At 41.0% G+C, this 14,179-nt stretch overlaps 2 protein-coding genes and 1 long non-coding RNA gene across 3 annotated transcripts in view; 2 read left to right on the forward strand and 1 right to left on the reverse strand.

Moving 5' to 3' along the window:
• SMIM14 (small integral membrane protein 14) overlaps nucleotides 1-9,399 on the reverse strand; it is a 53,649-nt gene extending 44,250 nt beyond the window's left edge. The window contains exon 1 of the mRNA XM_068188912.1: nucleotides 9,268-9,399. The gene's annotated coding sequence lies outside the window, so the exon portion shown is untranslated. The remainder of the gene's footprint in view (nucleotides 1-9,267) is intronic.
• A 401-nt stretch (nucleotides 9,400-9,800) lies between these two features.
• UBE2K (ubiquitin conjugating enzyme E2 K) overlaps nucleotides 9,801-14,179 on the forward strand; it is a 38,470-nt gene continuing 34,091 nt past the window's right edge. The window contains exon 1 of the mRNA XM_068188907.1: nucleotides 9,801-10,072. Within this exon, the coding sequence (XP_068045008.1) occupies nucleotides 10,010-10,072 (63 nt within the window). The 5' untranslated portion in view covers nucleotides 9,801-10,009. The remainder of the gene's footprint in view (nucleotides 10,073-14,179) is intronic.
• LOC137473143 (uncharacterized) lies at nucleotides 10,732-13,332 on the forward strand. The gene is made up of 3 exons (XR_010998623.1): nucleotides 10,732-10,766; nucleotides 13,022-13,137; nucleotides 13,222-13,332. It is a non-coding gene; the product is annotated as an uncharacterized lncRNA (long non-coding RNA).

The raw sequence follows: 14,179 nt of genomic DNA on the forward strand, positions 1-14,179 counted from the left end.
ATGAAGTGATATGATGCAGCTGGATGTTTGCTGTCGTATGTCACACCTTTTGAAGAGGAGCTGTAAACCCTACAAGCAGTTTAGTGTAAGAAAAAAAAATCGACTTTACAGAACTTGACAACATTGGTCAGGAAAAAAGAATTCTTGCGTAGTATACCCTAAGCAAGTTTGCTTACAACACCAAGCTGAACAGTGTGAACAAGGGACGTCGTCCTGAGGGACCTTGAGAGACTTGAGAGGTGGGTCTATGTGAACCTCATGAAGTTCAACGAGGCCAAGTGCAAGGTCCTGCACATGGGTTAAGGCAACCCCAAGGACAAATAAAGGCTGTGAGGAGAATGGATTGAGAGCAGCACTGCTGAGAAGGACTTAGAAGTGCTGGTGGATGAGAGGCTGGACATGATCCATGATATGCACTTGCAGCCCAGAAAGCCAGTTGTATCCTGGGCTGCATCAAAAGTGTGGTCTGTAGGTCAAGGGACATGATTCATCCCCTCTACTGTGCTCTTGTGAGACCCCCACCTGGAGTACTGTATCCAGCTTTGGGTCTCACAACAGAAGAAGGACATGGACTTCTTGGAATGAGTCCACAGGAGAGCCACAAAGATGATCAGAAGGTTGGAGCACCTCTCCTATGAGGAATGGCTGAGAGCTGAGGCTCTGGGAGACCTAATTGTGTCCTTCCAGTACCTGAAAGGGTACGAGAAGGCTGGAGAGACTTTTAACAATGGGTTTATTAGGATGAAATTTTTTACTGTGAGGGTGGTGAGGCACTGGAACAGGTTGCCCAGAGAAGCTGTGGCTGTCACATCCCTGGAAGTGCTCAAGGCCAGGTTGAATAGGGCCCTGAGTAACCTGGTCTAGTGGAAGGCATCACCCATGGCAGGGGGTTGGAAGTCGGTGATCTTTAAGGTACTTTCCAACCCAAACCATTATATAATTAAATTCAACTCACACTTCACAGTTCATAAATTTTGCAAAAACACCACACAGATTGAGGGAAACCTTTTGGGTGTTTGAAAGTATGAATTTACATTTCTGGTGTTTAAACAGGTTCTTGTGGTTACCTTCTGTTAAGCTACTAAGGTAATCATTAGACATAGATGACATCTCTAAAACTGAAGGTAATTACTGAAAAAAAAAGGATGGAAAGATTGGAAGCCAAAGCTGTATTACAGCAGAAGCCAAACTCCTTTGTAGAGGAAATAATGAGGTAGCCAGTCCTCTCACAATGGTGCCCAGTGACAGGACAAGAGCTAAACATAAGAAAACACTTATTTTTTCTGATGCTAACTGAACATTGGTAGCAGTTGCCCGGAAGGGCTGTGTTATCGCATATCCATAGAGATATTCAAATGGACATGGTCCTGGCAAGGCTTGCTCTGGCTGACCCTGCTTTGACAGGAAGGGTGGTCTAGATGATCTCAAGAGGTCCCTTCCAACCTTGACTCTGCTGTGATTCTGTGATACTATGCCACTCAAGCAGGAACCTAGGAGTAGATACACCTGCAAAGCACTTCCACTACAATTTCTGTGAGAGTAAAATTATTTGGAATGAATGATATTAAGATACAGGGATAGTATGGCATCTATAAATAAGTCTGCTGAGAGAGTTAATACCTTTTATGTCTGCTCTGTGTTTGGGGAAGGACCAACAGCATAATATTACAATATTCCTAGGACTAATGATGCCTTAAGTTTTAGCTTCTGTATTTTTCAGATTCTCTGCTGCTTTAGTGTGTAACTCTGAGCTTCATATTAAGTGTTAGCAAGTTCTCTTCTTAGGGTAGGTAGACAAAACAATCCTTTTCCAGCTTGTCAAAGGACAACTGTTCCAGGCCCAAAAAGTATAAACAATGGTGGACTGAAGAGAGAAAACAAGGAGGATGGGACTTCATAACCCAAAGCTGTAATTGGACAATTAACTGCAATATGCAAATGAACCAAAACTTATAAAAGTGAGAGATTTCATGACTAGTCGTCCATTTTTGTGACCATTTTGATTTCATCTTGCATGTAGTCCTGGCTGGGCTCTTCAACTGCCCAAGGTGTATCCATTGAGGCCTTTTAATAAATACCTACTTTATTCTTTAACTCTGTCTAGCCTCTGTTCTAGGTCAGCCTTCACAAGGCATCACTAAGGGTTAGAATCTGCAAAAACAAGAGGCAAGCATACAGCATGACTGAATACTTCCCAGTACAACTAACCCCTGTTTGGGGAAAGAAAGATAAAGTCTAGAATACTGCCTTTAAAAGCTCGTTCCAATTTACCATGTGATCTTTTTGCACTGTCAGAAAGATGGAAAAGCTGTAACAGGGAATTTTATGAGATGGATTATACGTCAATGAAACTGCTATAATTGCTACCCTTCATTTGAGAAAAATGTTCAAGACAAGAAACTCTTTACATCTAAACTATATCTTCCACCTAAACAAAAGCATATGCTATTACTGAAAAAACAGACACACAGAATAGTAGGGATTTTCTAGATACTGCTCTGTGAAACATTGCATGCCTGGCAGAAACCCACCGACCAGAGAAATGGCTTGTATCTGCTGTGTTCAGGGAAACTGTACATTACTCAGTACAGGACACTATTTGAGCCTTGTTTGTTTAACCTGACTTTATCCTCAATGTTCTCTAATAAATTGCCAGGTGCAGTGTTCTTGCTAGCCATGTGGACAAATTGCAGACAATCAGGTTAGGAAAACAACAAATCAGATTGTCCTGGCTTCTATTCTTGAATTGATCTTTACTGGTTTCTATGATTTGAAATCCTGTTCAATTAACTTTTTTACAGAACTGTGGTACAAACACTGACTAGTGATTTAGACTTAAGGCTTTAAATTAGTATTCTACTGTAGTGAGATTAATAGAAAAACTTAGGTTTTTTTCCTAATACAAAATTGTTCTAGTCTCCAAAATGCAGCTATTTTAGGATGGTATCAACATATCTGCAGCAATGGAGCCTGATAAATTACCCATCTGTCACAGCTGAGCTTTTTCTAGATGATCTCTGACAAACGTCACTATTTTGTAAATTTTTGTTGTAGACAGTTCCAGAAGACTTCTATCAGTTGTGGATTTGGTGCCCATCATAACAGATTATACTGCAGTTTAGCAAAATGGCCATCATTAGAAGTAAGTTCAAATTCTAGATAAAAATTTCAAAAAACCTCGGAATCAAAAATTGCTGGATCAAGCAATATTAACTGAATTCAAGAGCTCCAGACTGCTTTTTTATGATTAGTCCTACCTTTCAGGATCCCTAAAAAGTCATGTGCTTTGCAAAACAGAGAGACCATTGGAAGAATTCTTAACATTTCATATGCAAAGTATACTGGAGTATGTTGTTTCTGTGGCTTGGCTTGTAGTAGTTTTCTGATTTTACTGCACATATTCTTGTATTATACTGTTGTTATTCATACATCTTTATTGCATATTCTCTTATAGCTGGAAACTTTTTTTGAGGTGAGACCACCTCATAAGCTTATTCATAAGACTACTGCCTGCAGAAGCATAATCCATCTCTGCAGCCTGTGTTGATGGCTCTGTGTCTCTAGTTATGTACATTAAGAGGAAAGGTGTCCACTCTTATCCTTTTTTTCTGAGAAGACACAGCAGTGATGCAGATAAGTTTGCAACATAAACTCCCTGAGCAAGTGTTGCCTATCTCCTCACAGGAAAATACAGAAAGCCAGGTGGAACCATACCAGAGACACAAATTTGATATATATGCTGGCAGTTGGACCTCTTTATACAGTGAGCTTCCCAGCTGTCAGCTTATCTACATTGTTAGGAATATGAATATATTTTAGCAATAAAGACCACTACCAAAGAAAGTGGGTTTATTTTTAATTTATTCTGGATTCCAGTATTCATTCAATTACTGCTTCACAATTTTTTGCTGTTCCAGTTCTAATTCCAAACTCAAATCTCCTAATGATAGTCTCTAACTCCACCCCCCAAACAATCGCTTCAAAATATCAATGCCATTTTATCTTCTTTCTTACTTACTTGCTGCATTTAGGCACTTCCCTGGCTACCACTACACTGAACAACAAATTTAAGCTTCTAGCTAAAAAGTCTGATATACTTCAGTCCTGATGACTTTTATAAATGGAGGCTTTACTGAGTATCAGTCTAGATCTGATTTTAGCCCCTATAGTCATTAAAATAGCAATTGTTATTCAGTCACAAATCCTACAGCCATGAGAAGCAGATAATGTCCAGTGGGCCAGGAAAAGCTGTCCAGCTGGCCTTTTAAGGCAGCTCTAACTCCCTTTTGTACCTTTCTATGAAAGAAAGATCACAATATTTAATTAAATAAAGTTACACAGATTTGATAACATACTAAAAGTTATTACATTAATAGATGATAACACAAAATTCTTAAAATAGTACAAATTCTTCAGTCAAGGTAGAAAATGTTTTTGAGTGGACAACAATATACTAGCAACATAGCATGGTGACTAAGTTCTTTATAACATTGGTTAAATCCTCTCTTCCCTTATAACTCTAGTATTCATAAAACTACCAATAAAGCCATGTTAGGTTGTGAAATCTATTTCTGTATTCACAGCTTACTTTCATTTTGAAAGGATCCTCAGAAAGACTGCTATCTTCTTTTTGTAATAGGAAGAAAGGAGCACATTTTATAAGAAGTGCTTCTAGTTCCCTGTAGTTAACTTGTCAGTCTTTGGCTGCCAAATTTTCAAGGTAGATGCCTGATCATTAAGAATATTAATCAACTTGGGAGCTCCTGCAAAATTACAAGAACTATTTCACAGTTGAACCTAATTTTCCCCCCTCTTTTTTTGTTTCTTCATGAAGCCACAAGAATTGGCCCATGGACCCCAAGGTCTATGTACCATCAGCTGAAAATCACTCCTTCACAAAAAAGTGGAAGCTTAAAACCCCAGTAATTTTGCTAACAGGCTCAAAAGCATCGGGTGTCTTTGTATCTAGGTTTTCCTACTAGAAACATTATGTTCAGTTATAGCATTAATTTAGAAGATATTGGCAGACCAATATCAAATTAATGAAAAGTCCGGGTGTCCTGTCAATTTCTAATAACAGCCCTTAACAAGTGAAGGACAATAGGGTGTTATTAAACTACAAAAAAATTCTGCCCATTCATTATTTAATGAAAACTTTGCTATGCTATAGATTGATGTCTGATGTAACTCCACTAATTCAGGTGAATTCAACCTGAGTGACTTCAAATCACTCTAATATTTAGTTAGAACCCTTATTGCCTTTTAATGGTTACATATTTCATCTGCTAACACCATGAAAAGTAAAATTTGGTAAGCACAGGCATCTCGAGTGAATACCTTCTCTCTTTTCCTGAACACCGAACAATTTCTGTTCTACTGATTTTGGCATTTCTGCCTACAGAACTCCTACAAGTTCTTAATCAACACCTTTACAGGTACGGCTGGACAAAGCAGTGACCACAGTACCTTGAGCTATTTGTAAGGCAAGGAAAGCTTCCCAAGAGAGAGATCAGTCTCAGCCGAGCAAGGCAAACTGCCCTGTTTCACCCAGGAGAGGGCACTCTTACACCTGGCCACGCAACCGGACATGGACATCTATAGGAGGAACAGGAAAGTTAAGATGACATCTTGAAACTCGGTCAACTTGCACGACCAGTTAGTTATTTTTATGATAACGCTAATAACAGGTAAGTTGAATCATCCAGACACTGCCACAACAGGAACGCAATATGACAGACAATAAATGTGCAGACTAAATTTATTCTTAGTCTCTGAAACGTGCTGAATGATATGCAGATAAAAGGACAATTTCTATATTTCTCTGTTAAAAGCTGAGATCGTAGAATGAGAGCTGTAAGCGTACCGTCCACGGAAAACGAAGGTTAAATTTAAAAATAACCTGGTTACATGAATATTAATTGTTGCCTTTTTTTAAAATAAAGCACTATTATAAATGAGCATACAAATATTTAAATGCAAAGTGCAAATAATCTAGTACTAACACAGACTGTAAAGTTAATCCTTATATGGATATCTAATGAAATAAATAAAATAAGAATTTAAAATGCTACAAGTTCAACCCCTGTTTGAAAAGGGATTGAAATCAATATACCTATCTCTTGAAACAGCTTTCCTCTCCAATAAGTAATCCTCCAGCAACAAGGAGAGAAGATCAAGCCTGACATTTTTGATTTTTCTAATCTAAAGAAGCCAAGATGACAAGGTGGTAGTTTTGTTATGCAAGACATAAAACAGTAAAAGAGAAATAGAATGCTACATACTGCAAAGTTAATGTTTCAAAAATCTCATTTTCCTCTAATCACAGGGGACTATCTCAGCAATTCCAAATTTCCTCTGAGTAATTCTAGTATAAAAATGTCCTATTGATATGAAAAGAATAAAATTAAGAAAATATGGAAATGACAAAAAGATCACCAAGAATCTTATCTTGAAGAACAGAAGTCACTTAGTGCTGTCACAAGCATCTTGGAGTCCCCAGGCAGTACACTGGGGCTGGGGGCATCCATAGTCTGAGAGAGAAGAACCATGCATATGGGGCTATATTGGATGTACAGCGAGTCCATTGTGCACAAACTTTGCATGAGCCATAGCCACTTTTCCATGAAAATGTGGGGAACTGTTTTATATATATATATATAGGTTTCATGATAGGCAGTACTTCCCCCATTACATGGGAAATGCCATAGTGTTTAGGATGTTTGGTTATCCTAGCATTGGCTAATGAATACTGTTAGCTTTTCCATATTGAGAGCTTGGGCTGAGGCCTTACAGCCACTGACCCTACCACATTTCCTCCTGCAATAACCTTACATAGTTTGAACTTCAACTATATCTCCTTCTCCCACTTCCAGAAGTCTTTCAAAACAATATGCCAGTCATGATAAACAATGCAGCTCAGAAGAGTATCTCCCACTCTATTAGTTGTATTCAACACCAACAGGCAAAAGCATAAACCAATGTGCAGCCAGTTTGTAAAAGCTGCTATTGAAAACGTTGTTCAGTATGAGACTAAAATGATGATAGGATCAATGAAAGAACTATCTCCTGAAATCATATATACTACAAACATTTTTAATTCAAAAAATGAGCTATGTTCAATGGACTACAGTTGTACATATTGTGCATGGATTTTTCTAAGGGCAAAAGACTAATGAGAACTTAATTCAGGGCTTTATTATCGACATACAAATATATACAAATATATTTCAGGGACTTCCATGTCTGACTCCCTAATATAGAACTATATTAGGGAGTCAGACATGGAAGTCCCTGAAATCACACAAAGAGGCTATGTTCTAAATTTTTGTCTACACATTAGCTTTTTAAACAAAGCAAAAATAAAACAACAAACAAATCCAACTTCCCCCAAAAAACTAAACCAAACCCCAAAACACCTACTCAAAGTCTATGGTCCTGTTCTACACTAAAACCCTGTAGAATCTTCTGTAAAATAGTAAATTATAATAAAGTATAAAACAGTATAGGAGACATAAAATGATACTCCCAGCATGCTGATTATGTAAGGTACTGATTTTTACGTAGATTTTGATCCTGGAAAGACTCACCACTATTCTGTTCTAGCAGCCAAAAAGCCTTTCTATAACTGTCTTTCAGCAAAGAGAAAATTAACACAGTATTACAGTGAATATGAAACAGTTGTGAGGTAAGTGAAAAATGCCTGATTAAGGACACAGGACAGGAATGGGGTATACCAAGGAAAAGAGATACAGTAATTCATATTAATTTAATTTTTGCAGTAACAGACTCTGACATTTGTAATCCAAATGAGCACTTGAAAATGAACCTAGGTACAAACCGGACAAAATCATTGCCCTTTACCATGGCTGTTACTGGATGTTCACTACCTATAACATAAAAGCATACTCACAGAACACAAAGGATTTTGACACTTAATAAAGGTCATGCTTTCCATTCCATTCAGAGCAAAATCTGAATATTGGAAGCTTAGTTTCTTTCTGTGAGCTGTCTGAAAAGACATGAAGGATTTAACCAGGAGATTTTATGTACTACTTTTATTATTTTTGTCTATAGTAGTCATAGTTGCTCAGCACACTACAAACCTAACTTTCATCTAAGAGGCAAAAAAGAGTTATCATCCTTTCTTTATTGGTGACAGTCAAGGGCACAGAAAAGCCATGGCCTACCTCCTAAAAAGGAATTTAAGACATATCAGTGGGACTCAGATGTCTAAATTATTCTGAAAATGAAGGTCCAAGATCACACTATTAAGTCATTAAAAAGAAACCAGGCCCACTGCAAAATGGTCCTTTTCATAAAGGCATTAAAAACCTCAGCTGAAAAACTGGATTGTATAATACATTTTAAAGTTTTCATCTGAAAAAAATTGATGAACAGATGCACATGGTACAACATTTTTGCAGAAAAATGAACTTTTGCGAGTCCAACTACATGGGGAGAGTAACACATTAAAAGGACTATATCATCTTCATATAGTTGACAGATTTCAAAAAATTATTGATTTTTTTGTTGCTTGTGTTTTCTTTATAGTGTATATAATAGTCAAAATGCTGTGTATACTAATGGAGGTGAATGAACAGCATTTGCAGATAATAGCCCTACCAGAAGTCGACATTTGTTGAGATAAATTTCTGTGTTGTACGTTGTCCTGCACTGAACTGTTAAAAGAGGGCCCTATAAAATGTTCCTGTAAACCTTAATGTTTTGAAAGCCTCTAGTTCCTGAATAAACAACCGTCAAAATCCAATCTAATGTTCTCCTCTGAAAATCTATGCTCTTCGATAACATACCTTGTTTTATACACCTCAGGTTGGAAGTTATGGTTACTGTTTCCCTAGTTCAGAATTCAGAACAGAAGCAGCATCTGGGGTTGCTCATGTTTGCTTCTGCAACAAAGTGTCCATTAGACAGGGCTGACCTTTGCCTTTTAATCTACTTTTAAAACATTGTAGCAGAATCTGTGAAAAGAAGCAGTTCTTTTCCCTGTCACCATTAAACAACCTGTTTCTGGGCCTGCAAGTTCTCCTGGTCCCGTGTGAGGAGGCACCAGTGTCTCCAGGGGGAAGGGGAAGGGGAAGAGGACGAGGAGCAGGCCTGGGAGAGACGTGTAAGGAACAACATTTTTCTCTGCCGAGCATAATGGAGAAAAAAATAGCTGAGAACCGCTGTCATGGGCCCGGGTGAGCAGATACTCAAGTTACGTGAGAGCCCTCTAGTTCTTTTTGCTCGACGGCTTCACCAGCAGACGTACCAGCTGGTCCTTAAGCCAGCTGTTTCCTCAGCGACACCTCAGACATTTCTCCCGCTACCGCCGACCCGGTCCAGCCCTCCCAAGGGTGCTCCTTCAGCCGTTCGCCGGCCCGGTGCCTCAGGGCTCACCCCGCTGCCGGTACAGGGCCGGGCGGGAGCCATGACGACACAACGGCCTCAGCTGTGCCCCGGGGCCCGCCCGCGGCGGGGCTCTGCCTGAGGGGGTGCCTCCTCACGCTCTCGCCACGGGCCCGCCCGGCCCGTGACGGGGCGAGCGGCTCGGGCAGGTGTCTCCCGGGACGGGCAGGTGTCTCCCGGGACGGGCGGGTGGGCGGGCGGCCGGCGGGGCGAACCCCTGCGCCTCCACAGGTGGGCAGCGCGCCCTTCCTTCGGGGTCAGCGGGGAGGAGGCGGCCCAAAGCCCACGCGCCGCAGCCGCCCCACCGGCAGCCGGCAGCCTCCAGCCACGGCCCCACCGGCAGCCGGCAGCCGGCAGCCTCCAGCCACGGCCCCACCGGCAGCCGGCAGCCGGCAGCCTCCAGCCACGGCCGCCACGGCCCCACCACCGCCCAGGTGCCGCTCCGGCCGCGCTCCCGCGGCCCCTCCTGAGGAGCGGCGGCAGCCCTTTCGCGCATGCTCGGCGCGGGCGCCATTTTGGTAGGGCCGGGAGTTCTCCGGCGGAGCGGCGGTGGAGCTCGCTGGGCCCGGCGCGGAGGGGGCGAGGGGTGCCCGCTGCGGAGATGGCCAATATCGCGGTGCAGAGGATCAAGCGGGAGTTCAAGGAGGTGCTGAAGAGCGAAGAGGTCAGAGCCTCTCCCCCCTCCCCCTGCGCGCCACCACCACCACCCTCCCCCGTGTGAGCGTGGGCAGCAGTGGACGGTGCAGGCGCCCCGCCGGCCTTCGCGGGGACCCCGCACCCCCCTCGGCCCCACCTCCCCGTGCTGGAGGTGGGCCCGTCCCACGGCGTCTGGGAGGGGAATGGCGATTCCCGGGGAGACGGGGGCCCGCCAGCCGCCGGGAGGAGGAGGAGGGGGCCGCAGGAAGCGCGGCGGCAGGGCCCGAAGAGGCTGGGCGGGCCGGCTCCCGGCGAGGTCTCCCGGCGGTCGGTGCTCGGGAGCGCCGCCAGGCCGGAGGCCACGGGGCGGGGCGGGTGGGGCCGGCCCGGCCTCCGCGGGGACCCCCGGCACGCGCCCTCCCGCGTCCGCCCGCGCGGCACCGGGAGCGATGGATGAAGCGGGCTGGGGAGGGTGAGGCTGGGGGTACGTGATCCCACACATCCCCTTCAGCTGACCCCTTTGGCTCGCCAGTGCCAGAGGCTGCAGGATGCGGGTTTAATGTTTGGGGTTTTTTAGCGGTAGCTATTAGACCCCCATTTAGCTTCCCTCTATAAAGAACTTCCTTTATCCTACTCCAGGCTTACTCACCTTCAGATGGATGCTTTTAAAGCCTCACTCATTTCAGTCATGTTACCTCGTTTCCTGATCAGTATGTTCAGAGGTATGTGGTAGTCAGTAAGAGAGGCTGACTACTTTCAGGGCAGCAGTAAAGAAGTTCTGATCAGTTTGGGTGAATATATGGCAGTATTTGCAGGGTTGCATCAATACAGCTTTTGCTGTGTCTGTGTCTGAGTTGGTGGACGTCAGCCAGATAGGTTTTAATGGTTGTGTCATCATTGTCGTCCTACTTGGGATGATGTTGCAGGTTAGATCCTTGTGAAATATTAATGTGAATATGTAACTCTTAAAGCTGGTGTTTCAGAAATCTGGACATATTTTCAGAGAAAAAATGGAGATGATAATTTTTGAAAGGTACTAATGGCTTAAGGAAAACACGTTTAGGGTAGCAGTAGTTGATGTACTTTTAAATTGTGTGCTAACAACATTGTTGCTGTACATCTTGAGCTAGCCCCTGGAAAAAGCCCAGGCTGATTTTGCCAAGCCATTGCACAGCAAATACTGAATTGCATGGAGACCAAGAGAAATTTCTAGGTGGATACCTTTATACCAATGTTAGAGAATGTAGACCTCATACCCCTATAACCAGCTGATACTGTGGAAACAAGGAACTCTATTTTGAAGTGCTTTCTAAAGGCTTCAAAACAGTTTCTCTTTGCTTTATGTAGAAAACAAAAAAAAAAAAAAAAAGAAACCTTAACTTACATAGGTTTTGAGGGAGGTGAATGGTAAATTTTCTTACTGTAAAGGTTGGATCCAGTGTGCACATTTTTGATTATTTCTGTTTGTTTAGTCTGCAGGACTTAGTTACAGAATTTTGGAAATGGATATTATTATAAGATAGCCTTTGACCTGCCTAAAGCTAGCCAGAAAAAAAGGTCATAATTCTTATGAAAGTCAATTAATGGAATTTCAAAATCATAGTACAGCAGACTCTTGACATTTCTTTTTCTTCTGTCATTAGCAAGCTACATAAGTGTCATGATATATTAGTGTGTATAAAATTGCTGTTAATAGACTATACTAACTCCCATGTGTTGAATGCAAAATTTCAGCATAACTCAATGGTTATCAAAGTTGCAGGCAAAGTTTTTTGTGAATATTTATACATTTCAGGGCAGTCAAACTATGGTGTCATTATCATTGGATGTGAAAACATGTGGAGTGGAATGATGAATGAAGGTCCAACTAAATACTACAAATCACATAACAAAAAAAAAGGAGTTTTCTTACTAAAATTATTATTAAACCTGGTTTCTTGAAAAAGAAATAAATCTTTTTAATGAATGGCAATGCTAAATTTGTTTCTTTGGAGGTAGGTCCCTCTCTGAAAGCAAAGTGGCTCACATTATCTGTTCTTAAATTATTCCTGATTTAATGCTTTGAACTACTTGAAGGGCAGCCCCTCCCCCCCCACCCCCAACCTTTTCCTTGTAGATGTAACAGGAGCACAAATGCCTCAGAAGGGGGTCGGCACACAGGGAGAAAAGTACATAGGAAGTTTGTTCTCTGTCTTTTTCCACTACTCACCTTTATGCTGAAATAGAGTGATGGAACCAGAAATGTTTTTAAAAGGGAGCAGCTGGATGAGTTAATTCCTTCTGCATTTGAAGTACATGTTGGAAGTGCTAAATTCCAAATGAAGAAAGAATTCTGTAAAGTGTGTTTATCCTTGCTAAGGATAAGGATCTATGAATCCTTGCTACACAGGACTAAATATACTTTTCATATTACTTAGCACTTCCTTTTTCCTTGAATGCAGTTTTTGGGAAATAACTGAAATGTGAAAATGCTCTCTGGTTTACAGAGAAGAGATGAAGGATCTTCCATATTTCTAAGTTGAGTCTGGGACTTCTTGAGTGTTTTGCAAAAGTATTTAAAGTCTTTTCAGACTTGAGGAAAAGTGCTTCTGCTCTGCTTGCTTTATTATTTGTAGTCTTGTTATATACATGACATTGCATTAAGAAGTAGGGTATTGTTTATTTAAGAGAGATACCTGTAACTTTTCATCTCTTAAATATTTGAATTAAATAGATAAAACTAACTAATGTTTCTTTGTCAGGAGTGCTCTCTAAAGTATGATTTTTAAACTTATTACTTTTGTGTGTGTAGAGAGCTTTACAGTTCTAAGGTAGGTGAGGTATTGTGCGTCCATAACAAAGATGAAGTTGTTAAGTCTAGGTAGTAACTTTACTGGTTAAATATGTGTAGGCAAGGGATCAGATGTTCCACTTTCTCCTTGTTCTGTCATTTCATTCATCTGTTATCTTGTTGGTTTTATGGGCTGAAATTCTAAAGCTACAAAATGTATGTTGAATAAAAGTATGAAGCTGCAGCGTGATGGAGAAACCAATGAAGAGGTAGAAGGAGAATAGTATCCTGCTTTTACTAAGTAGGAAAACGTTATAGTAAAGGTTAGCTGGTATTATTTTTAAATTAAGTTACTGGAATGCTGCATTGGGTAGCCAAATCCTTACCTGCTCTCTGTTTATAAATAGCTGTCTTATGACAGGGAGAACTTGCCTGGCATTTAATAATGAATAGAAACATATTGAAAGATCTTGTGGCCACTTAAAGACTGATGCTGAGACATGTTGTAATTGATCAGGTATGTTAAACATTACATGTGACTTGTTTGGTGTAATTTAATAAAGCATCAGTGTTTGCTTTGAAGAAATTATACTATGCTAGCAGTGAAGGATTCAATGTTTAATTGGCCATCCACTTTCTTTTATAATGTGGAAATACAAGGTGTTTTCTACTAATTGATACTTTTTGCAGTGAAGACTCTATTCTAATATTGATGGTAACACATTGGGAAGCATAGCTTCTTTCTAGCCATAAGAGAATTGCTGGTATATCTACCATGAAGTGTTATTCTCTTACAAGTATCAAGAGACATTTATGGCTGGTAAATCCAGGTAGAGCTGAGAGTAAATTAAGCTCAGTTGCAATTATGGAGTATGAGTATCTTCATGAACAGATATCTGAAGTAGCAGTGTGAATTTGCAACTTGCTTGAACCCAAAACAACATTCAAGTGAAGATAGTAGGTTAATAACAAAAACTTCAAGTACTTGATTTCCAAGAAGGAAATGAGTGTTTGTTTCTGCTATTCTGAAATGAGTCTGCTATGTGTTTCAGTGATTTACAGACAAAAGGGAAGGGAAAAATAGCTGTAGTCTGCCATACCTTTCTTAGACTTGTAAAGACCTAGAGAGTAGCTCTCATGTTGGCCTTTATCATTGCCTGTAGTTGTCTTGTGATTTATGTCAGTATATAGCAAGATACTAAGTAACATCTCTGAAAATGTTTTTGCTGTTTGGAAAAGCCATAGGTATTTAATCTTCAGGCTCATAAAAACTTCATTGCTTTAGTTTGTTTATATTTGGGCAGTCGTGGGTGCTAGATACTGAATCCACTAATGTGGAAACTTCTGGTTGTAATTGTATTTTAG

Source organism: Anomalospiza imberbis, chromosome 4 (genome assembly GCF_031753505.1).
Source record: "Anomalospiza imberbis isolate Cuckoo-Finch-1a 21T00152 chromosome 4, ASM3175350v1, whole genome shotgun sequence".
Taxonomy (NCBI): Eukaryota; Metazoa; Chordata; class Aves; order Passeriformes; family Viduidae; genus Anomalospiza; species Anomalospiza imberbis.